Raw genomic sequence first — 26,735 nt, forward strand, 5'->3', positions numbered from 1 at the left:
GGACAGAATTACACACAAATAGATCTATAGATAGAGAAATAGATTACTACATAGGTAGCCCAATTGACCAGTGGATACATGGATAGATTTCACTAATCTTTTTAAATTTTATCCTCTTTCAAATTCCCTTAATCATCCCACCTTTCCCCCTTCTCCAATCAGAACACACAAATTCTTATTGTCATAAATTCATCATTGACTACACTATGTTCTAATCGGCACACTATACATACCCCGAGATTGCGTAGATCACCAAAGTTTCTTTGAAGTAGATGGATCCATGCTGATTTGCACAAGCTGCATATTTCCCTGCTAGAGTCCCATCTGACTGGCACAGAGTTTTCTGCCCTGTTTGGTGATTGTCAAATAATAATACTGAGATTCTGTAAAAAGCTACCTTTCTGTCCACCATGACCAGGTGGAATTTTAAAGCACTTGAGGGCTTTACACAGAAAAGTCAGAGGAGATGGGCACCCCACTTCTCCTTTTTGTGCCTTAGTTTCTCCAGTTATAGAAAGGGGTGATAAATGTTACTTATCCCTCAGTAGAATTGTGAGTCTAAAATAATTAATATTTATAGAACTCTTTGAGATCCTCAGATTACTGTTGCTATGGAAATGCAAAGTGACATTATTATCATTGAATCAAATTGATTTCTAAATAACTGTTGATAATTCCAATTCATATGGAACAGATTATGGTTTCATAATATATGGACCAGAGCCCATTTTGATTCTTTGTTTGATTTTTTTTGTTGTTGTTTTTGTTTTTAATTTTAAGAAAAGGGTAATGTAAAATAAAAAAATTGAGATAGTACAAAAGAGAGGTAAAAATCCTGATGCTTTTTAGTGGAGGAAGGGAATTAAAAATCTAAAGTATGAAGAAATTTACCAAGACCAGAGTAGGTGACCGTAAGGATATGAGGAAATGTAACAACTCTTTGCAGACAAATAGGCAAAAGTTTAAAAAAAAACCCAAACAATCAAAGCAGGCTGAAAATTTTCAGAGGAATGTTTTCCATAAGAAAACAATGATTCAATAAAATCTAAACATTTAGATGGAATATTTAGTTTTGTCTAAATTGTCTATGGAAAATTGTTATGCTAGAATAATATTGCTTCATGGTTATCATTTCAATGATAATATAATCAAATGTACAGAGTCAAAATGAAATGTTTTCAGATTATTAAAAACTGCCTTTTTACTTTATTCAGATACAGTATTTCAGAATATTTTGTTTCACTAAAATAAAACCTTGAGATTTTGAATTTTTGGCCTGATTTTGGATTAAAGCTAATTTTGAAAACTATGATTTTATGGTAGGACAGCTATGAAAAAAGAGAGAGGGCATTGTTCTTATATTTATTTCTAATAACAATAATGATCAGGAGTTAGCCAGTTCTTTGAGACCTTACTGATTAGCATTTGAATTGTTCCCTGAGTAATTCCACAGAAACCAGTATGATCATTTATGGAACAAGGTCCAATTCAGTGTGAAGCTAACACAATATGTCCCCTACAATTTACATAGGATCGTCCACCAAATACCTCTGAATAACTGACATCAGTGTGCCAGTCAGACAACCTCTGGCTGTGGCAGGTCAGTATTACCCCAATTTTGCAGATGGAAAAACAAGGGACAGGGAAGTAAGAAGCCATTTTCCACCAAGGTCACACAGCTAGTCTGTGGAGGGAGAGAAAGAGATTCCAGGGCTCATGAGTCACCCTAGTCTAAGCACAGAACAGCCCTTGAATATACATAAGAGCATAAGAACTGCCATACCAGGTCATACCAAAGGTCCATCTAGCCCAGTATCTGTTTAACGACAGTGGCCAATGCCAGGTGCCCCAGAGGGAGTGAAGCTAACAGGCAATGATTAAGTGATCTCTCTTCTGCCAACCATCTGCATCCTCTGATGAACAGAGGCTAGGGACACCATTCTTTACCCTTCCTGGCTAATAGCCATTTATGGACTTAGCCACCATGAATTTATCCAGTTCCCTTTTAAACATTGTTATAGTCCCAGCCTTCACAACCTCCTCAGGTAAGGAGTTCCACAAGTTGACTGTGCGCTGCGTGAAGAACTTCGTTTTCTTTGTTTTAAACCTGCTACCTATTAATTTCATTTGGTGACCCCTAGTTCTTGTATTGTGGGAATAAGTAAATAACTTTTCCTTATCCACTTTCTCAACATCACTCATGATTTTACATACCTCTATCATATCCCCCCTTAGTCTTCTCTTTTCCAAGCTGTAGAGGCCTAGCCTCTTTAATCTTTCCTCGTATGGCACCCTCTCCAAACCCCTAATCATTTTAGTTGCCCTTTTCTGAACCTTTTATAGTGCTAGAATATCTTTTTTGAGGTGAGGAGACACATCTGTACACAGTATTCGAGATGTAGGCATACCATGGATTTATATAAGGGCAATAATATATTCTCAGTCTTATTCTCTATCCCCTTTTTAATAATTCCTAACATCTTGTTTGCTTTTTTGACCACCTCTGCACACTGCATGGACATCTTCAGAGAACTATCCACGGTGACACCAATATCTTTTCCCTGACTCGTTGTAGCTAAATTAGCCCCCATCATATTGTATGTATCATTGGGGTTATTTTTTCCAATGTGCATCACTTTACATCCACATTAAATTTCATTTGCCATTTTGTTGTCCAATCACTTAGTTTTGTGAGATCTTTTTGAAGTTCTTCACAATCTGCTTTGGTCTTAACTATCTTGAGTAGCTTAGTATCATCTGCAAACTTTGCCACCTCACTGTTTACCCCCTTTTCCAGATTATTTATGAATAAATTGAATAGGATTTGTCCTAGGACTGACCCTTGGGGAACACCACTACTTACCCCTCTCCATTCTGAGAATTTACCATTAATTCCTATCCTTTGTTTCCTGTCTTTTAGCCAGTTCTCAATCCATGAAAGGACCTTTCCTTTTATCCCATGATAGCTTAATTTACGTAAGAGCCTTCAGTGAGGGACCTTGTTAAAGGCTTTCTGGAAATCTAAGTACACTATGTCCACTGGATCCCCCTTGTCCACATGTTTGTTGACTCCTTCAAAGAACTCTAATAGATTAGTAAGACACGATTTCCCTTTACAGAAACCATGTTGACTATTGCTCAACAGTTTATGTTTTTCTATGTGTCTGACAATTTTATTCTTAACTATTGTTTTGACTAATTTGCCTGGTACCGATGTTAGACTTACCGGTCTGTAACTGCTGGGATCACCTCTAGAGCCCTTTTTAAATATTGGCGTTACATTAGCTAACTTCGAGTCATTGGGTACCGAAGCCAATTTAAAGGACAGGTTATAAACCTTAGTTAATAGTTCCGCAACTTCACATTTGAGTTCTTTCAGAACTCTTGGGTGAATGCCATTGGGTCCCGGTGACCTGTTAATGTTGAGTTTATCAATTAATTCCAAAACCTCCTCTAGTGACACTTCAATCTGTGACAGTTTCTCAGATTTGTCACCTACAAAAGCCAGTTCAGGTTTGGGAATCTCCCTAACATCCTCAACCGTGTAGACTGAAGCAAAGAATCCATTTAGTTTCTCTGCAATGACTTTATCGTCTTTAAGCGCACCTTTTGTTTTTTGATCATCAAGGGGTTCCACTGTTTTTTTAGCAGGCTTCCTGCTTCTGATGTACTTAAAAACATTTTGTTATTACCTTTGGAGTTTTTGGATAGCCATTCTTCAAACTCCTCTTTGGCTTTTCTTATTACACTCTTGCACTTAAGCTGGCAATGTCTGTGCTCCTTTCTATTTGCCTCACTAGGATTTGACTTCCATTTTTTAAAAGAAGTCTTTTTATCTTTCACTGCTTCTTTTACATGGTTGTTAAGCTACTGTGGCTCTTTTTTAGTTCTTTTACTGTGTTTCTTAATTTGGGGTATACATTGAAGTTGGGCCTCTATTATAGTGTCTTTAAAAAGGGCCCAAGCAACTTGCTGGGATATCACTTTAGTCACTGTACTTTTTAACTTTTGTCTAATTAACCCCCTCATTTTTGTATAGTTCCCCCTTTTGAAATTAAATGCCACAGTGTTGGGCTGTTGAGGTGTTCTTCCCACTACACGGATGTTGAATGTTATTGTATTATGGTCACTATTTCCAAGCGGTCCTGCTATAATTACCTCTTGGACCAGCTCCTGTGCTCCACTCAGGATTAAATCTAGAGTTGCCTCTCCCCTTGTGGGTTCCCATGCCAGCTGCTTCATTCAAAAGGGCTGATACTCCGCAGATGAAAATTCATTGTTAGAAATAAGAATTTGCCCCTGGATTCTATACTGAGATTGTCACAAGGGCAAAAGCAACGTCCTCAGCTATGTTTTCAGTCCATGCAAAAGTGAATGCTAACTAAATTCAGTCAGATCCAAAATAAGTTCCCCCTACCTCCAGCTCCTTGTGCTCAGCTATCTGCCAGAAGAAAGTGCTGATTTCTGTGGTCTACTTCAGCCTTCTTACATAAACCTTGGGCTCGCCCAATTCCCGGAACCCAATAGGTACATAAACTTTGGGGAGTGATTATGCTGAAACTCCTGCGCTCCGCACACCGGAGAATTTTATACCCATGTGGTCCCACTGCTTCTCTCTGATTAGGCTGCAAAAGGCTGCAACATTAGGTTTTTCAGTGGAAACTTATGTCTTGTTCCTGGACCTAATTCTCATTCGCATTAAGGCCAATTCATGTGGCTCTGTGTATGTCCGAGAGCCTTGTAGTGGATGTGAAAGCCATTTATATGCATTTTTATATGGTTAATGTGGTCCAAAGCAGCTTCAATGAGATTCAGACCTACTGAGTCAAATTCTCTTTTAAGACTATATCTACACTTGGAGCTGGGGGAGCAGAGGTACAGATACCTGCCGGGGGAGCAGAGGTACAGACACTTGAGCCTCTGCTGATGGTGTCTGAGTGGGTTTGTAAATCAAAGTGATGAGCTCATGTTACTGCTGCTTGCCGCTGCCTGTGCTACTACAACTGCTCTGCTATTTTAGCACACCGTCTCAATGACCGCGAACACAGGTAATCTACATGAGCTGGTAATTACACCCCTAGCTCCATGTATAGCTATACCCTATGTTACACCAGTGTGAAACTGAATTAAGGGATCCATATTGCAAACCCATGAGCATGATTCAATGAGAGAAACCTGTTGGCTTCAGATCTTACCCTAAAAGGAGAGCACAAGCAATCCTGTTTCAATTAGTGCCATTTACCTCATGGTGACTACTTACAGTGGGAAACATTACAGTGGGTAGTAACTGCTCATGGAATCATGTCATAACTGTATGAACTTCCATGCAGCGAATTCAAATTTGTTCCTGTCACGTTAAAAGCAGAACTACCCGGGATAGATCAGCCTGCTTTGGATAGGGTAGGTAGGTCATTGTCATAAATCCATGGATTCCAGGGTCAGAAGGGTCTGTTGTGATCGTTTAGTCTGAGCTTCTGTATAAACCAAGCCAGAGAATTCCTGCTAAGTAATTTGTGTTTGAACTAGAGTGTCTACATTAAAACAAAACAGAGCATCCAATGTTGATTGAAAGATTGTCAGTGACAGAGAATCCACCACAACCCTATTCCATGGTGTATTCTCCATGTCAAGTAAGGACTTGCTACCAAATTTTGACCTCATTATAGTGAAGCACTTAAACATGTGCTTCACTTGAAACCTATGCATAGTCATGTGGAAGTCAATAGAAGTTTAACACATGCTCATTTAATCCCACTTAAGCATCATCTTACACCTCATTGGTTTCAGTGAGGCTATTCATGCTTAAAACTTAGCACTCACTTTATTTACCAAATCTGAATGATAGTCTTTCTATATATCTAGGTATTTATGTGATCCGCATCACTTTAATATAAGCACCTTAACAGATATTTACATTTGCAGCACCTCTTTGAGGGTGGCCTATGTTATCCCCATACAGACAGGGATTTGGTTTCGTGCTCTCTCTTCTTGTGGATGACCACTGAACAATGAAGAAGATTAAGTGACTCAGCAAAGGACATCCAGGGAGTCTGCGGCTGAGCCAGGAATGTAACCAGGCCTTCTGAGTTCCATGCTGATGCCTTATCAATTAGTTGGTTGAAAAAGGAATGTTCTCCATCTTAATTTTCCAAATGAAATATAAGGGCAAATATGACCATTTTTACGGATTTCCAACTCGAGTAAAGTTGGTAATGTATAAGAAAATCTGGAAGAAATTCCTTTCTCACACTCTTTTTTACTGTTTAAAGCAATAAAACCATGTGATTAATGTATTGTCATTGAAAGTCAATGGGATTTGATCATCTAACTTTGTCTCCTTTGAAAATCCCAGTCATAGTTCATAAAGTTTATAATCTTATTGAGTATCCTGAAAACAAATAAAAAGAATAATGCCAGCAAAACTACACAGAATTATGGATCTTTTGACAAGCATCATGGCAAATGTGGAACATTTCTTACCATTAAGTCATGATTTGAACTCTGGAAGCAATATGTGTTTGTATGCTGTTGGTTTGTGAAGTGTTTTGTTCAATGGAAGGCCCTGACATGGTCAGCATCTCTTCTAAAATAATAATTCTTTCTGATCAGCCTACTCGAAGGATCAATGCTTCCCAGAGGATGTGGCTGAGATTTGGGAGGGGAGCAATCCTGAATTTTTCAGCTGTGCCCTACTGGCTCAGGAGGCATTGATGAGTTTTGATGTCTAGCAGAGTGATGAATTTAAGCTCCCAAGCTTGCCTTTTGAATGGTTTCCTTTGAGGATGAGGACTGAGATGTCAGATATGGAGTGATCGTTTTGTGAAAAGTGTTTGCCCATGAGGGATAGCGTTTTTTTGTCTTTTATCATTTTTCTGTGTGAGTTCATTCTGTGTGAGTTCATTTGTGAGCGTAGTGATTGTCTAGTTTCACCCATGTTGTTGTTGTTGGGGCAGTCGGTGCTTTGGATGAGGTATATCATATGTTGTGATCAACATGTGTAGGCCTGTAGAATCTTGGAAGGACAAGCTTGTGTGGCCAGAGCTCACAGTTTCAGGGAGCTGATCCACACCAGGCACAGACAAGTCTCCCTGGGCAGAGGGTGACAAAGTGCCTCCAAACCCCGGGATTCTCTGGGAAGCATCACCATGGTCACAGCAATTTAACCTGCATGTTTCACCAAATGACAAGCATGCTATCCACTCATCCACCCCTCCATGAATGATCATAATATATGAAAAATATCAGTCCAGAAAGTTAATGAGAAATCTAGCTCAGTATAGAGATGGTTGGAGATTTTCCTTTAGAAACATGGGCGAGAGGGGCAGAGGGGAGGAATTCAGGCAGAAAGTGGCTATTTCATCAAAATTGACTTTCCCTTGGGAAATGTCTTTTTTCAATTAAAAACAAAGCATGGTGGTTGATCTCTGTTGTTGAAAACCTCAGCAACAAAAATAATCATCAAAAAATGTAGCTGAAAATGGATTTCCCCCAAAATGTTTTCGGAGGGAGGGGAGGTGGATGGAATTACTGACTAGTTCTACTGAGAAGAACCAGCAGCCTGATGGGCACTTGAATTTTATGATCACTGCATAAACACAGAGAAATTAGATGCAAACATACAACACTCTTGCTGGAAGGTTGCAACATAACATGACTTTATTTCTTGGACTACAGAAAAATAAGTTCACAAAACTTCCAGACCAGTGAGAGACAAAGCAGGCTTCTCCCTTAGGCATAATTCACCCCACCTTGCTCTAGAATGGCTCTGTGCAGATTGACTCCTAGTCCTAGATTGCAGGCTTCCCTACAGAGCCCTTTGCCTGGATGCAGGACCAGTAAACCCTTTCCAAACTTGGAATGATAGGTTGTGATTTTAACACAGTCTTCAATACACCACATGGCACATTCAGCGAACATCTGTAAATCACATTGATTTCAGTAGGATTCACATTCCATATAGTTTGTTTCAATGGGATGAAATTTATTAAGGATTGATTTGAGCCAGAGAGTCCAGGATTGGACTTGGAGTTTAGATCACATGAACTGCATCACACAGTCTCCATGTTCATTTTGGTCTACAGACATTAGCTTGAATTCTCGGAACTGCTGTGAAAGAACCAAGTTTCCTGACCACTTTCCTCAGGGCCTCCTTTACCTCTTTGTTTCTCAGGCTGTAGATGAGGGGGTTGACCAGTGGTGTGAGAATGGTGTAGAAGACCGAGAAGACTTTGGTCATGCTTTGAAGTGTCTTGATGTCTGGAAGCAAGTAAACTATGATTAGGGTCCCATAGAAAATGGTCACCATGATGAGGTGAGAGGAGCAGGTGGAAAATGCTTTTTTCCTGCCAGTGGTGGAAGGGATTCTCAGGATGGTGGTGATGATAGAAATGTAGGAAGTCAGGGTTAATAGAAATGGTGGTAGTGTGAATAAGGAGGACAGCAGGAAAGCCACAAGTACCATGCTCTGGGTGTCACTGCAGGAGAGATTTATCACTACGTTAAATTCACACAGGAAATGGTCAATTTCATTGGGACCACAGAACATTAACATTGATATCCAAGATACTATTATAGAAGCACCTACAAATCCACTAATCCAAGACCCAGTCACTAGCTGGAAGCAGAATCTATAATTTATAATGGACACATAGTGCAGTGGTTTACATATCGCTAAATACCGATCATAAGACATCGCTGCCAGGAGGTAGCATTCTGAACATGCCAAGACACCAAAACAGTAAAGCTGCATGAAGCAGCCATTCACAGAAATGGTTCTGTCCCCAGTCAGGAGACTGGCCAGCATCCTGGGCAGGACAGTGGAGGTGTAGCAGGTCTCCAAGCAGGACAGGTTCCCCAGGAAGAAGTACATGGGGGTGTGAAGGTGATGATCAGCCACAACTATCGCAACAATGAGGATGTTCCCGGCCATAGTCATAATGTAGATCACTAGGAACAGCAGGAAGAGGAGAATCTGCAATTCTGGGACATTCCCAAATCCCAGGACGATAAATTCCATGATGGACGTTTGATTTCTGCTTTCATGTGTGCCACGGGGAGTATCCATGGGATGAGGAGAGGAGGAAAGAGAATGCTGCAATGATAATAAAGAGACATTTGCTTTTGTTGTACAGTGCCAACATTATAATTCACTTATTGCTCAAACACTCCCCTCTGATGATTACCAGCCATAGTCTTACTTGAAGAAACTGGGCTGGGGTGTTTAGCATCAGCTATGACTGTTGCTGGAGGCATCAACAATATTGCTTGTATATTTCTCTTGTCACATGATCCATTGCTGGGGTGGCACCTCTCCAATGCACTGTGGGTGGGCTGCATTACAGCATGGAACTCAGAAGACCTGGGTTTTGTTTCCAACCTTTGGTCAGTCGTTTCACCGCTCAGCTGAGAGACCATGCACAACTTTCTGCATTCAGAAATATAGAAACAACTTTCTCTTGTCATCATGTTTGCTTTTTATGTTTACGCCCATCAGTGTAGATTTGTTTTATGTCCATTTCAATGTGATCATTCCTAACAGAGGACAGATGGAAGGATGGGTTGATTTCTCTACGCTGTACTTTTCGGCAACTATATCACTTTACAATCACTCATTTATTTTTAGTTTTTCACCATATCATACTTGGAGCCCAATCATGGAACAAATTTAAATCAATGGGACAGATTATAGTGTGCAAAATTAAGCATATGGCCAATCTTTGTAGGATCAGGGCCTTAATTGACTAATCAGTGTGATCAACAGTGATGTGGATAGATAGATAGATAGATAGATAGATAAATTTTTCTGTCCATGTTGTAACTTCTAGCTCTGTCTGTTTCCTTCTGTCCTGTGTGTCATTCTGAGAGGTATTTGAAAATACTTTGGGTATTTCATTAACATGCCTCTTTCAGATAATTAATGCAGCTGTTAAATGACATGTGAGGTAACACTGGCCCCCTAACTTACATTTTTTTAAATCAATGCCCACTTGTATGATCTCTTGGCCAATTCTCCACCACTGGCATTTCTCGAGAGGATTGATGAATTGTAGCTTTTCGGCATTTCTATTGCTTTCTTTGTTGAATTGTCTGAGAACAGACAGAAAAATTCTTCAATACATTCATGATAAAAAAGTGGTCATAGAGTTCATCAGTGAAGAATATTTTGTCTCCAGATCATTCTCAGAAATGTTATTCAAAGTGTACACAGTGCTGTTCTGTTACATTTTACTGACGGTGTTTCCTTTACTCTTCATTGGATGACTGCCTAGCCCAGCACGTACTTCACTGGATACCTCAGTTTACATATAAGTTGTAAACACGGCCCTCTGGACAGCAAGAGCAGGTAGACTGGTTTCTCAAAGACAAAGGACAAGCTGATGCCTCTAGCTACGTGTCATCAAAGTTGATGGGCAATCACCTTTCAGGTGGCCATCCTTTGAGCCCTGGTTTGTAATGTAGTATCCAAAACAGAGATGAGAAAAATATAGAACAAAGCAACAAGTTACGGAGCTGTTACAAACTGGTGGGTTGGGTTTTCATGGTGTATAGAGAGTTTTGTAACTTGTCAAACCGTATTATAAATGTAACTAGTGTCAATGCATATTTCTGAAGCATATCTTTTTATGTCCATCCTCTTTGTAACAGCCCTTAACATATTTGAAGACTATTATAAGGTCGCCCCTCAGTCTCCTTTTTTCAAAAGTGAACATGCCCTTTTTTTTAACCTTTCCTCATAGCTCATAGGTTTGCTAAAACCTTTGATAATTTCATTGCTCTCCACTTCACTTTTTCTTCCTAACTTTACATTTGCCTTTATTGAATTTCATCTTGCTGATTTCAGATGAAATCTCCAATTTGTCAAAGTCATTTTGAATTCTTAGCCTGTCCTCCAAAGTGCTTGCAAAGCCTTCCAGCTTGGTGTCATCTGCAGATTTTATAAGCATACACTCCACTCCATTATCCAAATCATTAATGAAAATATTTGATAGTACCAGACTCAGGACAGAATCCTTGGGACCCCACTAGACACGTCCTTCCAGTTCAACCATTGATAACTACTCTTTGGATAAATCTATATGGCAAATAAAAAAACAAAACAAAAACACACAAAAAACTACCCAGCAGCAGTGAGTCTCAGAACCGGGGTCTGCAGACTTGGTCTTGTAGGATTCATGCTATAACACTAAAAATAGCTATGTAGATGTTCTGGCTTGGGCTGGAGGTCAGGCTCTGAAACCCATTCCTCTCCCTGGGCTTCAAACTGGTTATTTTTAATGCCATACCATAATCCCCACAAGTCTATAAATCTGGGCTCTGAGACTTGCAGACACAGTGGATGTGATGTACCCTTTGAGTACGGCCTTTCAGCAAGTTTTTTACTCATTTTATAGTAATTTAAGCTAGATCACATTTCCCTGGTTTGCTTACGAAAAAGTCATGAAGGACTGCATCAAACGGCTTACTAAAATCAAGATATATAATATCTATTGCTTCTCCCCTCTCCAATAGACCAGTTTATATACATGTGAACATAAAAACAATGATGCACAAAGGCATATGACCGTAATCACCAAAAAATCGATCAAATGCACTAGCACAATTATATTCACATATATACACAGATGTATGTATGCAAGGACATGGCCCAAAAATATAGAAATAGATAAAACATGTTGGCTATAATTTTTAAGCCATCTAGGGGATTTAGATACTTATTTCCCATTGGCAATTAAAGCATGGATGATATTTTTCAGACTTTCCAGTAGAAATGTAAACCTTTCAAGTTGGGGAGGCCGGGGGTGTTGTATTTTTCCCTTGTGGAAAATTTCAACTGTTCATTGAAAAACAAAAAAATCTCCTAAAGCACTTTTTTGGGGGGTACTTTTGCAACCAAACTTCCAAAATTTCCACCCAAAACCTGAAAAGTAGTCTGTTTTCAGGTTTTCTAAATATATATATATATAACAACGTTAAAAGAAAGCAGACACTTTCCATTTACCCAAGAATCAAAACCTGATTTTATTTTTTTTTAAATCTCATCCATTCTCTCTAACTTACCTGCTTGGGAGCAAATTGCCTCTGCTTCAGCACAATTCTCCAGGTAACAAAAGGCATCCATGTATATCCATTTTGGTGTTCATTCACTAGGGAGGTGCACTGAAAGAGCCTCTGCTGTGATGTTGCCAAGCAACCAGAACTGCCCTTAGTTATCACAGATGAAGAGCGGGGGCTTCCAAACTTGTACAGCTGGCTACACCTGATATAGCGAGCTATCAAAAAATGTACAGCTTAAATCAGTCTGGTTCAGGCTCGGAGAGCTGGTGAGTTGGTTTGTGTTTGAACCAAGCTGTGAGTGATGTCATGCTGGACTTTGGGTCATTGCTTTGCAATGATTGTGACTAGAGTGGCATCACAAAACACCAGTGTCACCAATGTCACACTGTCGAAGCCACTGCCACTGCTTAGTGGGTCCTCATGCACATTGAACATGTCTAGTTGATTCTTTTTATTTCTACTAGAGAAATACCCAGACGCCCTGAGGTTAGAGGTGACAGAAAGTCCATCACAGCTTCAGAACAAGGTGGTATTCGTTTTTATGGCCACATGTTGCTGTAGCTTTTCTGCATTAGGCTATATGATCAAAGCTTTCTTGCTAGGATATGTGCAAATAATAGGCTTCCATGTATCTCAACTTACACACCATAGGCTCCAGAGGTCTCATAAAGCTCTGACAAAGAGAAAAGAAGAAGGTGTGGGCTGGGGACAGGGAAGAGGAGTCAGGGCAGACCAATTGTCCAGCTTACATGGAGAGTGTTGGCAAGTAATTTGGGCTCCATTAAAGTCAAAGCCAAAACTCTTGTTTAATTAACAATAGTAGTGACACAAGTTACTAGAGACCAAAGCAGATCTTGAATAAAGCAGAAATGAAATTGTTAAAGGAGTTAAGCTTGGAGTTATAAGGATGGGCCATGCTTGGAATGAACAAATTAGAGGAAGTGTGAAGGCGGTACCGATTATAGAAAAGCTAAGGGAATCCAGGCTTAGATCATTTGGGCTTGTGAAAGGAAAATTGGAAGAAAAGATGGGAAACAGATTGTTGATCATAGAAGAGGAGAGTAACAGAATGATGACCCAAAACTAGATGGATGGATGTCCTACAAAAGGATCTGGATAGTTGCAAAGTTTCAGAGGAACTGCTTCCAGAGAGACTGGAATGGAGAAGGACTTGAAGAGATGACTCTGTTTAGGTGGGATGCAAGCTAGAAGAAGAAAAGCAGTAGTAACATGGATACAGGTTGTGGTGATGGTGGTGGAATAAGTCACAGAAGCAGTAGTAGTATAATTAGTAAGTGGCTTAATCGTGTCCTCACCATGAGCTCAGCTCCTGCATTAGACCAAGAGGGCGATTCTGACTGATGCAGTGCTTCTCTGGTAAGGAGTTATGACTGATCTCCTCCTGGGCCCACACCATCCTCCTGTATCCAGTGCAGGAGTGTACAGGGGTGCCCTGCACCCTTTCCACATTCAGGGCTGGAGCAGTGGTCTGAATGCTTACTGTAGGTGGCTGCCTGGGGCTAACTGGTCACCACATTTGGGACTGGGAAGGCCTTTCCTCCAGGTCAGATTTGCTGGGACTTCATGGGATTTCACCTTTCTCTTCAGCATGATCTGCTAGGATCAAATGGTCACACCACAGCGGATCAATTCTCTGCCACAGCAGGGACCTCAACCACTCATAGCATCTCAGTCTATTTACCCCTTCACATAGCACAAGAACTAGGGGTCACCCAATGAAATTAAAAGGCAGCAGGTTTAAAACAAACAAAAGGGAGTATGTTTTCACATAACATACAGTCAACCCATGGAATTCATTGTTGGGGGCTGTTGTCAGGCCAAAATATAACTGGGTTAAAAAAAGATTTAGATAAGTTCATGGAGGATAGATCCATCAATGGCTATTAGCCAAAACAGTCAGGGACTTAACCCCATAATTTAGGTGTCCCTAAACCTCCAACTGTCAGGAACTGGGACTGGATGACAGGGGATGGTTCATTCACTAATTGCTCTGTTCTGTTCATTCCCTCCGAAGCACTTGGCATTGGCCACTGTCCGAAGACAGGATAGTGGACTAGACTGAACAATGGTCTGATCTAGCATAGCTGTTCTTATGTTCCTGTTCCGTAGCTGTGGCATACCACAGCTTAGTCTTCTGAGGGCTGAAATACCGTTAGTTTAACTGAAATCATTGGGCTTAGTATGTGGGTGAAATGTAATGACCTGTGATGAACAGAAGGGCAGAATGGATGAGCTAATGGTTCCTTCTGGCCTGAAGCTTTATGAAACTATAGAAATGTTTGCCCCCTTTAGTACCACTGAATAACTCCCAGTGTGAGTTGGCCAAATAAATGTAATAGTAGCAACAAGAGTAGTAATGCCTAGTAAAATAATGTCTATGTTTGACTGCTCCTACTTCATTTACATATGCAGAACTTCATAACCTGTGTTCAAAGTCCAATGTGAATTTTAACCAGGTAACCCCATCACATTCCTCTTACAAACTTTGACCACCCATAACTCACGCTATATGCCTGCTAAACCCACTGGCTGAAAGGAAACGGGAAGGTATCTCAAACTTCCTCTTTTGTAATGCAACCTGTTTGTTGTGTGGTGATGTAATGTATACTATCCTTTCAGATCGCTGACGGTTAGCAAGGTGTCTTTGTCCAGTTCTGATAGGGACTTAGATTTACACTGAGGTCTGTGATACATCGTGGTGTATTTGGATCCCTATTCTCTCAATACCAAGTCCATTTTAGAAGACTATAGTGAAAGAAAAATATTGTTTTCTTGATGTGTCTAAAATTCAATAGGTTTGTATCTATGAAACAACAAGGAATAAGGGCGAGGGAATATTTTATTTTATTTTAAAGAGAGTAGATTATGATGACAAACAGACTGTTAGATAAGTAGATAGATTGATAGATGAAGCTTGGTAGATAGATTGATAGGTCATTCTTTACTGTGTTATTAGTATTATGCAAGGCAATTTACAGTAGAAGAAAAGAGAGTTTTCATGATGCAAAGACATACTGAGACATTTTTTTCCTCAATTAATTTTGACCATAATTTTGATTATCTGTTCTGTTCATTCCCTCTGGGGCAACTGACAATTGTCCACTGTAGGAAGACAGGATACTGGGCTAGATGGACCTTTGGTCTGACCCAGTATGGTCATTCTTATCTTCCTATGAGTAGGGCCCTAACAAATTCACAGCCATGAAAAATGCATCATGGATTGTGAAATCTGGTATCCCCTCATGAAATCTGGTATTTTGTGTGCTTTTACGCTATACTATACAGATTTCATAGGGGAGACCAGCTTTTCTCAAATTGGGGGCACTGATCCAAAAGAGAATTGCAATGGGCTGCAAGGTTATTTTAGGGGGGTTGTGGTATTGCCACCCTTACTTCTGCACTGCTTTCAGAGCTGAGCGGCCAGAGAGCAGCAGCTTTTGTCTGGGCACCTAGATATGAAGGTTGCCCCACCAGCAGCACAGAAGTAAGGGTGGCAATACCATACCATGTCATCTTTATTTCTGTGCTGGTGGTGGCCCTGCCTTTAGAGCTGGGCTCCCAGCCAGCAGCCACTGCTCTCCAGGTGCCCAGCTCTGAAGGTAGCTCCGCTGTCAGCAGCAGTGCCGAAGTAAGGGTAGCAGTACCACAACCCCCTCTACAATAACCTTGTGACCATCCCAGAACTCCTTTTTGGGTCAGAACCCCTTTAGTTACAACACCGTGACATTTCAGATTTAACTAGCTGAAATAATGAAATTTATGATTTTTAAAATCATGTGACTATGAAATTGACCAAAATAGATTGTGAATTTGGTAGGGACCTACTTATGACCAAGAAGAGAAAAATTTGTTTTAGGAAAAAATTCAAAATTTCAAGAATTTGCACATTTTCAAAGGTTTAAAAGAGATTATTTCAATAGTTTTTCTAGATTTTTTTAACATAATTTTTTTCTCAAAGTTTTTTTAAACAATATTGAAATGACAGTTGAACTTTTGTCATTACAAAATACCATGTAAATGAAACATTTTGATAACCCTTTAAATGGTATTTTCTCTTAAAAATGATAAAAAATGTCATGATATTTTTGTAGAGAATGAATATTTTTTAAAATCTTGGCCGTATTTTAGGGATTATTTTTCATTTCAAAGATGGATATTTTTTAAGGGAAATATTAAATATTTATTATTATTATTATTATTAATTATTATTATTATTATTATTATTATTATTATTATTATTATTATTATCACCAGAGCTAAAATATCACATATCCATGAATACAAATATTCACATAATATAGCTACATAACATTTAATTTCATTATATTTTCAAGGACCTTTTTTCTGTCTATACATACACACACATGTATATGTAGACAGATAGATATTTTGTACAACTACACATACTAGTGAATACATTTTGGAATTGGCATTATATATGTTCTTGCTTTATTTATTTCACTGGTGTGCAAAATTTCAGTGTCAGAAGCTCAAAAAGACACTTTTTATCTCTTTTATACTCTGTCACTCCTTCTCCCATGCCTCTTCCCCACCCCAGAAATTCTTGTATAATTTCAAATACTTCAGAAACTTGAAACATTTTCATTTAAAATCAACTTCTCACAGAAAAAAAAATCATTTCCCATCATCCCATTGAAAATTACAGTGGCCCGGGAAGCATTATGTCATGAAATCTTCAACTAAAATGAAGTTGATCAAATTTTTTGAGAAGAATATTTTTCTAGTGAAAAAATAGCTTTTCATGAAAATTCAGCTTTCCATGAAAAGCTGTCCCCAACTTTGAAATGTTTCCATTTTCCACAAAAGTTTCAGTGACATTTTAATCTATATATTACTGTTGAATTAGCATTGTACAATTTTATTTAATAGATAGATAGATAGATAGATAGATAGATAGATAGATAGATAGATAGATCTTTTCAAAAAATAAAAAACTGGAGTTTCAACTAAAACTATTTTTTTCACAGATAATTAAATTTTCATCAGAAAATAAAAAGAATATTTTTTTTGTTTTAGGTCTGAAATATTTTCACTTCTCAGTAGTTTTTTGCCCTTTTTAAAAAAAAATAAAAATTTACTTGTGATAATTTTCCATATTGGGAAAAAAATCAGCCAGCTTTGTCAGACAGATAGATACATTGATTAAATGGCTAATCTTGTGCACAATGTGTCAAAAGATCCAACGGATGGAAGCTTAGGCTAGAGAAATTCAGACTGTAAATAAGTAATATATATTTAACAATGAGATTAAGTAACAACTGGAACTACTTATCCAGGGATGTAATGGATTTCCATCACCTGAAGTCTTTAAAGCAAGACTGAATATAGGAAGTACTGAAATTAATTATATTTCTTATAGTATGAGGACTAGATGATGATAATGGCCCCATCTGCCCTTTAAATCTATAGAAAGATAGATAAACAATACTTCACTATATTAGAACTGACCTGCAAGATAAATTGTTAAAGGAAAAGAGTGATTTCCTGACCCAAAGACATAGTGAGAACAAGTTTTTCTTCCCTGCTGAATTTTCACCATTTAGAGAAAATGTTGTGTTAAGACAAAATAAAGAAATTGGGAATATTTTCATTTCAAGGGGTTAAAAACAAGTTTATTTCAATAGTTTTTGTAGAATTTTTTCAATCATTTTTTTTCCATTTTATTGACCATATTATTGAAATGGCTATGAATTTTTTTCATTTACCAAACAGTGGGTAAATGATACATTTTAAGAATCCTTTAAATGTGATTTTATTTGAAAAAAATATTATAAGTGCCATATTTTTTGCAGAAAATGATTTTATTTATGTGGAAGAAGGGAAAGAATTGACAAGGATTTTTAGGGGATCTTAATGCACGTCAGTTTGTTAGCAAGAGTTAGGCCAGCTGTAACCCTAATGACGTGAGACTTGTAGAAGCGAGGATAGTGTGAGGTGAGTAGGAAAGAACTGTGTGAGAAGTTATCACGACCTTGCACTGATAATTAAATATGTAGACTGGTGCCCAGAAGTGAGAAAATAAGATAGCAGGATAGCCTATGTATAAACAAAATGCAGCTGTTGCTTATTATTGTCTGTATTATTGCTTGTTATTGTCTGTAACAAAAGTATAAATGCTTGCTGTAATTGTTTACCTGTTGAGAGACCTGTCCGGGACTGGGGAGACCCTGTGTCCTAGGGAACTCCCTCCCTCTATTGCAATTGCTGGAGAAATAATAAAGTATTTGATTTTGCTGCACCCAAACAAAAAAGCGAGAACTGTGTTTTTCTCCAACATTTATTACTTTCGCAGGAAAAAAAAACACATATAACTAAGGATCACATATATAAACTAGAGTATACCAGAGGGGTGGGTATTAAGGGATGGGGCACAGCATGCTTGAATCTGAGTGGGCAGGGATGGTTTCCCTAGCCTCTGTTTGCAAAAGGTGGAAATAGGTGACACAATGGGTGGATCACTAGATGATTACCTGTTCTGTTCATTCCCTCTGGGGCACCTCCCATTGGCCACTGTCATAAGACAGGATACTGGGTTAGATAGACCTTGCATCTGACCCAGTATAGCCTTTCTTATGTTCCTATGTACCTCCATTTCATGCTAATGTTAGCAAATCGAGTTTGTCTTTACTGATTTTTGTGGGAAAGGCACACATTTCACAAGAGCTTTCCTCAGGGCCCTGTTCACCTCCTTGTTTCTCAGGCTGTAGATGAGAGGGTTGACCATGGGAGTCAGGACTGTGTAGAAGATAGAGAACACTTTGTTCAGGTTTCCCACTGTAGCATTATCTGGTAGCATGTAGACAATCATTAAGGTCCCATAGAAAATTGTCACCACAATGAGGTGAGAGGAGCAGGTGGAAAAAGCCTTTTGCCTTCCCATTGTGGAAGGGATTCTCAGGATCGAGGCAATGATAGAAATGTAGGACATAACAGTTAATAGGAATGCGGGAAGGGTGAAGATGGAGGAAAGTATGAAGGTCACAAGTTCCATCTGACTGGTGTCACTGCAAGAGAGTTTGATCAAAGGGGTGAAATCACAGAAGAAATGATCAATTTCATTCGGGCCACAGAAAGCGAACTGTGCCAACAAAGACGTTGTGACAGTGCTAGCCAGGAATCCACTAATCCAAGACAAAGATGCCATCTGGAGGCACAAGCTGCCATTCATCTGCACTGCATAGTGCAGGGGTTTACATATTGCTAAGTATCGATCATAAGACATCACTGCTAGGAGAGCACATTCTACAGCTGCCAGGGAGCTGAACAAATTAAACTGCATGATGCAACCGATAATAGAAATAGTTCTGTCCCCTGTAAGGAGACTGGTCAGCATCCTGGGCAGGATGGTGGAGGTGTAGCAGATCTCCAAACAGGACAGGTTCCCCAGGAAGAAGTACATGGGGGTGTGCAGGTGTTGATCAGCCACAATTAAAACAACGATGAGGATGTTCCCAGCCATAGTCACAACATAGATCACTAGGAACAAAGGGAAGAGAAGGATCTGTAGTTCAGGGAGATCCCCGAATCCTAGCAGGATGAATTTTGCGATGGACGTTTGATTTCCAGCTTCTGCATGGGCTTGGAAGTGAATCTGAGGGAAGAAAAGAATCTTTATAGTATGCTTAGTATTAACTAAGTATCAACTAGTATTACAAGGAGATCAGTTCTATACGAAATTGGTTTACATGTGTTCCAACTTTTCTTTTTCTTTTTTTCTTGTGGAGTTTTCACTCGGATCTCTCCTAGTGGCAATCATATGGTGGCTCCGTGTCTCTACAAAAACCTTTACTAGCTTTATTACTAGCTTTAACTCTATTACATTGAAAATGAATGTCCACTTTTTTGTCCTTTGATAAGGCACTCAGACACCACAGTAATAATCATGTGATAGAGAGAGAGAGAGCGAAAGAACAAGAGAGATTGTTTGAATCAAAGAATGGAAAGTCAGACAAACAGAGATAGATTGAGATCGATGGACAGAAGAATGGATAAGTAGACTGACAAAGAGAGAAAGAGTGACACACTCAAGCATGACTGAGCAAAGAGAGAGAGAGAGAGTAATTGTTGGAAATAAAGTATAGAGAGGCAGATGAACACTGATAGATATCTTTCATTATTACAGCTTTCCAAGTTTTGCCCTCCGATTCAGTACATGTTTATATTGGCTTTCCATCTCTGAACTAGCTGTGTATTCCCAGGCTGAATTTTTTTTTCCTTTTCTACCCAGCTTTCTAACCTCTGACTCTGTCTTCATCCTGACTTCAAACACTCAATGGAATTCAGTTCAAAACCAATGTTTCATAATCAATGAATCGAGGGAGACATTCCTCTGAAACTCCTTCTACTTTCCCTCTGGCTAATATTAACTCTAAATCAATCCATCAACATACATCTGCTACTCCCCGGTGATGGAAATGTCTAAGACAGAGTATGTCTCCTTTCTGTCTAAAGCATTATGACCCCAATTCAAGAAGATACTCAACTTGCACTTAGCTTTTAGCACAGGCACAGTCCGATTAACTTACATGGGATTTCTCAGAAGCTTAAAGTTATGCATATATTTAAGTATCTTCCTGAATCAGAGTCTATAGTGTTTTCCAACTTCGAGGGGCAAAAGTTGCGGTGGAAACAAAGGATTCAGCAGGATGATCTATCAAATCTTTTATCTTCTCTAAAGAGGATGGAAAACTGTGGAACTACTTACAAAGGGATGTGATATAGTATCTGTCACTTAAAGTTATAAAAGTTATAACTGAATATGTTTCTTAAAGGTATGCCTTAATTTCAACCAGACATTGCTATTCTATTCAAGAATCACTGGCTGAAATTATCTTGCCTGTATTATGCAGGAGGTCAGACTAGATGACCATAATGGTTCTTTATGCCCTTAAATTCCATAAATCTGTAAATTGGTTTACCTTTAAGGAGGAGGTATTACCAGCCAAAATCTCTGATGTGAACTCTTCACTTTTAGTATTGACACCAAGATATGGGTTCTGCCATCTATCTTCCATCCTCATCATCATTGTTACTATGTGTGGATGCTGGCTTCCTCTGGGGCCCGAGGTGCACCCATGGAGTTGGCACCTATATTCAGGTGAGATCTTTCAATAAGGAGACCTGCCTATGCTTGACTATGTATGTCAGTTCTGCTACCTAGCTGCACTAATTTTGCCTTCTATCCATCTACTGAATGTCAGCATCTCTCCCAATTCCTTATTTATTCTTCGTGGGAGAAGGAGAAATCTCCCTTGACATTTTAGCTGATGGCAGCAATAACAACGGCAGGGGTTTCCATGTGGGATTTGAACACTGTCCTCCCTTTCGTTCTTTTGAAAATATCAGCCATTTTATTTATAGTTAGATATAGAGATGGTCAAAAGTAAAAAAGATCAAAATTGAAATGAAACATCTTGAAATTATGGGAGTAGCACATGTCAGCCAACCCAATCCCAGTTTTGTAGGGCAGGGGGATTATCTGTTCACAACAACATTCAGGTTGAGATTTTCAGAGTTGCCCAAGGGATTTAGATGCCTAATTTCCATTAGAAGGAAATGGAATGGGCATCCCATCCTTTAAAGGGCTGTGAATCTCTCATACTACCCGTGTCCACTGATCAAAGGCAAAGTATTGTTATGTCAGTAAGGTTTTTACACTTCTGTTATTATTGGTTTAATGTCAAGAGATCTCAGCTGAGACCAGAGTCCCATTATGCTAAGACCTGTGCGTGTACATAGTAAGAAAGAGACCATGCCATGCTGAAAGCACAATCTAAATGGTTTAAAGGTGGGAGTGAATACTGAGGCACATAGCAGGGAAGTGACAGTGCTAGAAGTCAGTAGTAGCACTAGAAAAGGAACCCAGGTTTTCCGACTCCTTGTCCCAGGCTCTATGAAGTGTGCACAGCATTATTTCTACAAACTTTTGGCATTATCAAGTCATTTAAAGGCTCATATTTTCAAAGTTTCCCGGGAAATACGAACATACAGTGGGGGTCTCTAAAAATCCCAGCTACAATCTGTACATTTAAACCCCCAGGAAACTCAGTATTTGTGACTTTATTTAGTCATAGGAACATGCAAACTCAGACTGACCAAAATCACAAACATTTTTAGAGCTCATGTAGTTAATTTTGTGGATCTCAATTTAAATGTCAAGATGCTGTTAAGTTATCATCATCATCTATATCTATCTCTGCAGAGATTCTTTATAGCCTACGGACTCAGGCTTACAAGCATTTTCAATAGACTATGTACCTGAGAAAAGTTACTTATATGGATAAGTGTTGGTATGACCCACTCATGAGTGTATGTTATCAGCCCCTGTCCCTAACCCTGAAGCCCCATGCTGATCCATACAGGATATGACTTTTACAGCCCACACTTACAAAGGTTTGGCTTTTTATCTCATTCTGTACTGGTTCATATATTTAGCCCTCAACCCTCCCTGTTCAGGTCCGGATGTGCCAGCCACAAGGGTGGTTGGAATATTTAGGACCAGATGTTGACTAACATATATTAAAGCAGCAATCCTAAAAGTCCAGTGCAAACCTTTAATACTTAAAGGTTGAGGTTTTTCAAGCTGCCTAGGAGAATGGGCCCCAGTTTCTATTATATTTAATGGGATTTGAGTATCCTTATCACCAAAGCAGTTTTGAAAAAATCAGCTAAAATCTCTACATTTAAAATGACATGAAACTCAGCATTTATAATTTACCAAGCCATATTGACATGCAAAATATTAAATGACAAAAAACATAGAAATCTTGTCCCTTTTTTGCTTACAAAAAAACTCATAACTGGCCAAATAAGTAAGAAACAAACAAAAACAAAAAACCCTCTTAACTAGAAAATCTGAAAACCAAAAATTTTCAGTCCAAATACACTTTTTGTTTTCAGCTGAAATTTCTCAGTTTTCAACCAAACATCTAACATTTTCATCTGGAAAACCCTAAATATATTTTATTTTGACAAAAACATTTTTTTGGGGGGAGGAGCTAAAAGATAGGCTTTTCAGGGTTTTTTGCTAAGTAGGGTCACTGCTTTCCAGTATAAGTCCCCCATGCTGCAACTATGACCAGTTTTCCTTTGTCATAGATATATAACCTCTATTTGGCACTGATGAGGCCACATCTGGAGCACTACATCCATTTTTGGGCCCTACCCTACAGAAAGGATGTAGACAAATTGGAGCGAGTCCAACGGAGGGCAACATAAATGATTAGGGGGCTGGGGCACATGACTTATGAGGAGAGGCTGAGTGAACTGGGCTTATTTAGTCTGCAGAAGAGAAGAGTGAGGGTGGGTTTGATAGCAGCCTTCAACTACCTGAAGAAGGGTTTCAAAGATGGTGGAGCTAGGCTGTTCTCAGTGGTGGAGGATGACAGAACAAGGACCAATGGTCTAAAGTTGCAGTGGAGGAGGTCTAGGTTGGATATTAGGGAAAACAATTTCACTAGGGTGGGGGATGAAGCACTGGAATGAGTTACTTAGTGAGGTGGTGAAATCTCCATCCTTAGAGGTTTTTAAGGCCCGGCTTGATAAAGCACTGGCTGGGATGATTTAGTTGGGGTTGGTCCAGCTTTGAGCAGGGAGTTGGACTAGATGATCTCCTGAGGTCTCTTCCAACCCTAATCTTCTACAATCCTATGAATCTATGAATGGGTCTGTATTGAAACACGTGTTCAAATGAACCCAATTCATCAAGGAACCTAAATCAGCCTGGATAACTGACATGCCATTATTATTTGTGACCTCATCACTTTTTTTGGCAGCACCAAGCACAGACACCTGCAAGACTCCCCTAGACACACATCTATTAAATGATTCACCATTTACAATTACTTTTTACAGTTCACCAGTGTTAGAGGGCTCTTTCTTCACCCCCTACGCTGATTCTTGTCATGCAGACAGAAAGCGGAACACCAGAAGTCTGATGTGTAGACAAAGTGATGTTTATTGGGGTTAGTTTCCAGCAAACATGTGTTCAATAACCATGAAAAATGCTGCTTTAAGAGAAATGATGTTAAGTGAATCCAATTTCCCCATAAGAATTAATGTAAATGGGGGGGTTGTTTCAAACAAACAATTTAATACTGTACACAGCAATGTTGATTGTGAAGCTTGGTTGTGGGGTGAAGTCAGAGGGTGGATGAACTAGCACTCAGCTGAGCCCTCAAGGGTTAACACATTGCTGTTGATGTAGCCTCACACTCTACAAGGCAGCTCAAATGGAGGGAGGGGAGACAGCATGGCAGAGAGAGACAGAGACACATACCCTCTGTGAGACAGAGATGACCATTGCCCCTTTAAGTACGCTGACCCCACTCTAAGTAGACTGCTTTTTTAAGTAGATCAGCAAGTTGACTCATAGACTCATAGACTTTAAGGTCAGAAGGGACTATTATGATCATCTAGTCTGACCTCCTGCACAATGCAAGCCACAGAATCTCACCCATCCACTTCTATAACAAACCCCTAACCTATGTCTGAGTTATTGAAGTCCTCAAATTGTGGTTTGAAGTCCTCAAGCTGCAGAGAATCCTCCAGCAAGTGACCCATGCCCCATGCTGCAGAGGTCGGCAAAAAACCTCCATGGCCTCTGCCAATCTGCCCTGGAGGAAAATTCCTTCCCGACCCCAAATACGGCGATCAGTTAAACCCTGAGCATGTGGGCAAGGCTCACCAGCCAGCACTCAGGAAAGAATTCTTTGTAGTAACTCAGATCCCATCCCATCTAACATCCCATCACATACCAAGTTGAGACAGCAGCTGCTTCCAGCAAGCACCCCCCGTCCTTACCAGTGTTGTGTCCCCCCTGCTCCGTGGAGATAGGGTACAGGAGGGGAGGCAGGAAGGGGGGGGACATCCTGACATCAGCATCCCTCTTCTCACACCCACTTACACTGCAAGCAGGAGGCTCCCAGGAGCAACTCCAAGGCAGAGGGCAGGAGCAGCATATGTCAGTAGGTGGAGGGACAGGTGAACTGCCTGGTAATTGATAGCCTACTGGGCAGCTGCTGCACAGGGAACTTAGGAGTTAGGGGGGCTGCTGATCCTCCCTGGTTCCAAGCCCCCACCAGCCAGGTCCAACAGGCTGCTCTTTCTGCAAGCCATGGACAAAGCAGGTGGCTTCCAAACAACGTTATAATGGAGCATTGCACAACTTTAAATGAGCATGTTCTCTAATTGATCAGCAACATAACAACAAAACAACATTCATCAGGGTGACTTTAAGTGAGGAGTTACTGTACCTGAAATGCACACCCACAGTCCCACCCCTTACAACTTAGGGTCATTTTGGGCCTGGGGTCTTCGTCCCACCTCTCTTGTACCCCATGGGAGGGGTAAGGAGTGAGGTTGTGTTGTGGTCAGGGACAGGCATTTCTTTAGTCTTTTAATGTTTTATATCTTCCCCGCAAGCCCCTTTACCTCTCTTAACTGGTTGGTTAACTTTGGTTTGAGATAGGGATTGAGGCAGTCTTAAAATGTGCTCTGAATTACACTTTAATTAATCTTATCTGTTCCCATTGTACTAACAAATCCAGCTGACTAAGCAGAAGCAATATCACAGTGTCTTTGTCCCTTGTTTACACATATTAATATAAGAGTATCAAAAAGTCAAACCCAAAATTCTATCCCAGGCTTACAAACAGACCTATGTACTAACAGCCAGTTTTAAAACTATTTAATATGGGCTACAATGATTTTATATAGTGCTATTTTTTAAATGAGTGTGACAGATTCCTTACTATAGTTTCAAAAGAGCTTCAACATAGTTAGTTTATGAACCTAATTTGTCATCTCATAATAGAGAACTCATAGTATCATGGAAATATGCAGCTGGAAGGGACCTTGAGAGGTCATCTAGTTCATCCCCCCAGGCTGAGGCAGGACCAAGTATATCTAGACCACCTCTGATAGGTGTTTGTCCAACCTGTTGTTAAAAAAACCCTCCAATAACGAGGATTCCACAACCTCTCTTAGTAAATTATTCCAGTACTTAGTTGTCCTTAGAATCAGAAAGTTTTTCCTAATATCTAACCTAAATCTCCTTTGCTGAGGATTACCCTTGACAGATATGAAAACAACTGATCACCATCCTTATCAGGTCCCTCTTCAGCCTTCTTTTCTCAAGACTAAACATACCCAGTCCTTTTCAACCTTTCCTCCTAGGCCAGGTTTTCCAAACCTTTTATTATTTTTATTGCTCTGCTTTGGGTTCTCTCCAATTTGTCCACATCTTTCTTAAAGTGTGGGACCCAGACCTGGACACAGTACTCCCAGGCCGGCCAATGGAGGATGGGGGAGGGGCATAAAAGGGTCCGTGGGTCTGTGGCTGCTACTGCTGGCAGTGCAGCAGGCCTAAGGCAGGCTTCCCGCCCACCCTCACTCCACGGAGCTCCTGCAAGCAGCCGTCATGTCCCTGCGACCCCTGGGGAGGGGGTCTCCACATGCTGCCTTGCCCTAAGTGCCAACTCTACAACATCAGGGGTGGTGCCTGGGGCACCCTGCCTAGAAGCCGCTGCCAGAGGGGTGTTCCAGTTGCTTTCAGGAGCTGCCCAAGGTAAGCGCCACCTCCCTGACCCCCTCCTGCCCCAGCCTACAGCCCACACACTGCATACAAACTCCCTCCCAGA

The 26,735-nt window shown here is 40.0% G+C and overlaps 2 protein-coding genes across 2 annotated transcripts; both read right to left on the reverse strand.

Annotated features, from left to right (window-relative positions):
• Positions 1–8,065: 8,065 nt before the first annotated feature.
• LOC115638386 (olfactory receptor 6N1-like) lies at positions 8,066–9,064 on the reverse strand. Its single transcript, XM_030539975.1, has one exon. The coding sequence runs from the start codon at positions 9,062–9,064 to the stop codon at positions 8,066–8,068; it is 999 nt and encodes a 332-aa protein (XP_030395835.1).
• Positions 9,065–18,700: 9,636 nt separating this feature from the next.
• LOC115638387 (olfactory receptor 11A1-like) lies at positions 18,701–21,122 on the reverse strand. The gene is made up of 2 exons (XM_030539976.1): positions 21,015–21,122; positions 18,701–19,687 (listed from the first exon to the last, which is right to left on the reverse strand). Exons 1-2 carry the CDS (start codon positions 21,120–21,122, stop codon positions 18,701–18,703), a joined length of 1,095 nt encoding a protein of 364 aa, XP_030395836.1.
• Positions 21,123–26,735: the final 5,613 nt, after the last annotated feature.

This window comes from Gopherus evgoodei, chromosome 21 (assembly GCF_007399415.2).
Source record: "Gopherus evgoodei ecotype Sinaloan lineage chromosome 21, rGopEvg1_v1.p, whole genome shotgun sequence".
Classification (NCBI taxonomy): Eukaryota; Metazoa; Chordata; order Testudines; family Testudinidae; genus Gopherus; species Gopherus evgoodei.

Coding starts and splice junctions, on each gene's coding strand:
- LOC115638386 (XM_030539975.1), bottom strand. CDS start 9,064: ATGGATACTCCCCGTGGCACACATGAAAGCAGAAATCAAACGTCCATC.
- LOC115638387 (XM_030539976.1), bottom strand. CDS start 21,122: ATGATGATGAGGATGGAAGATAGATGGCAGAACCCATATCTTGGTGTC. Junction 19,688..21,014: donor GTAATACCTCCTCCTTAAAG/GTAAACCAATTT, acceptor TTCTTCCCTCAG/ATTCACTTCCAAGCCCATGC.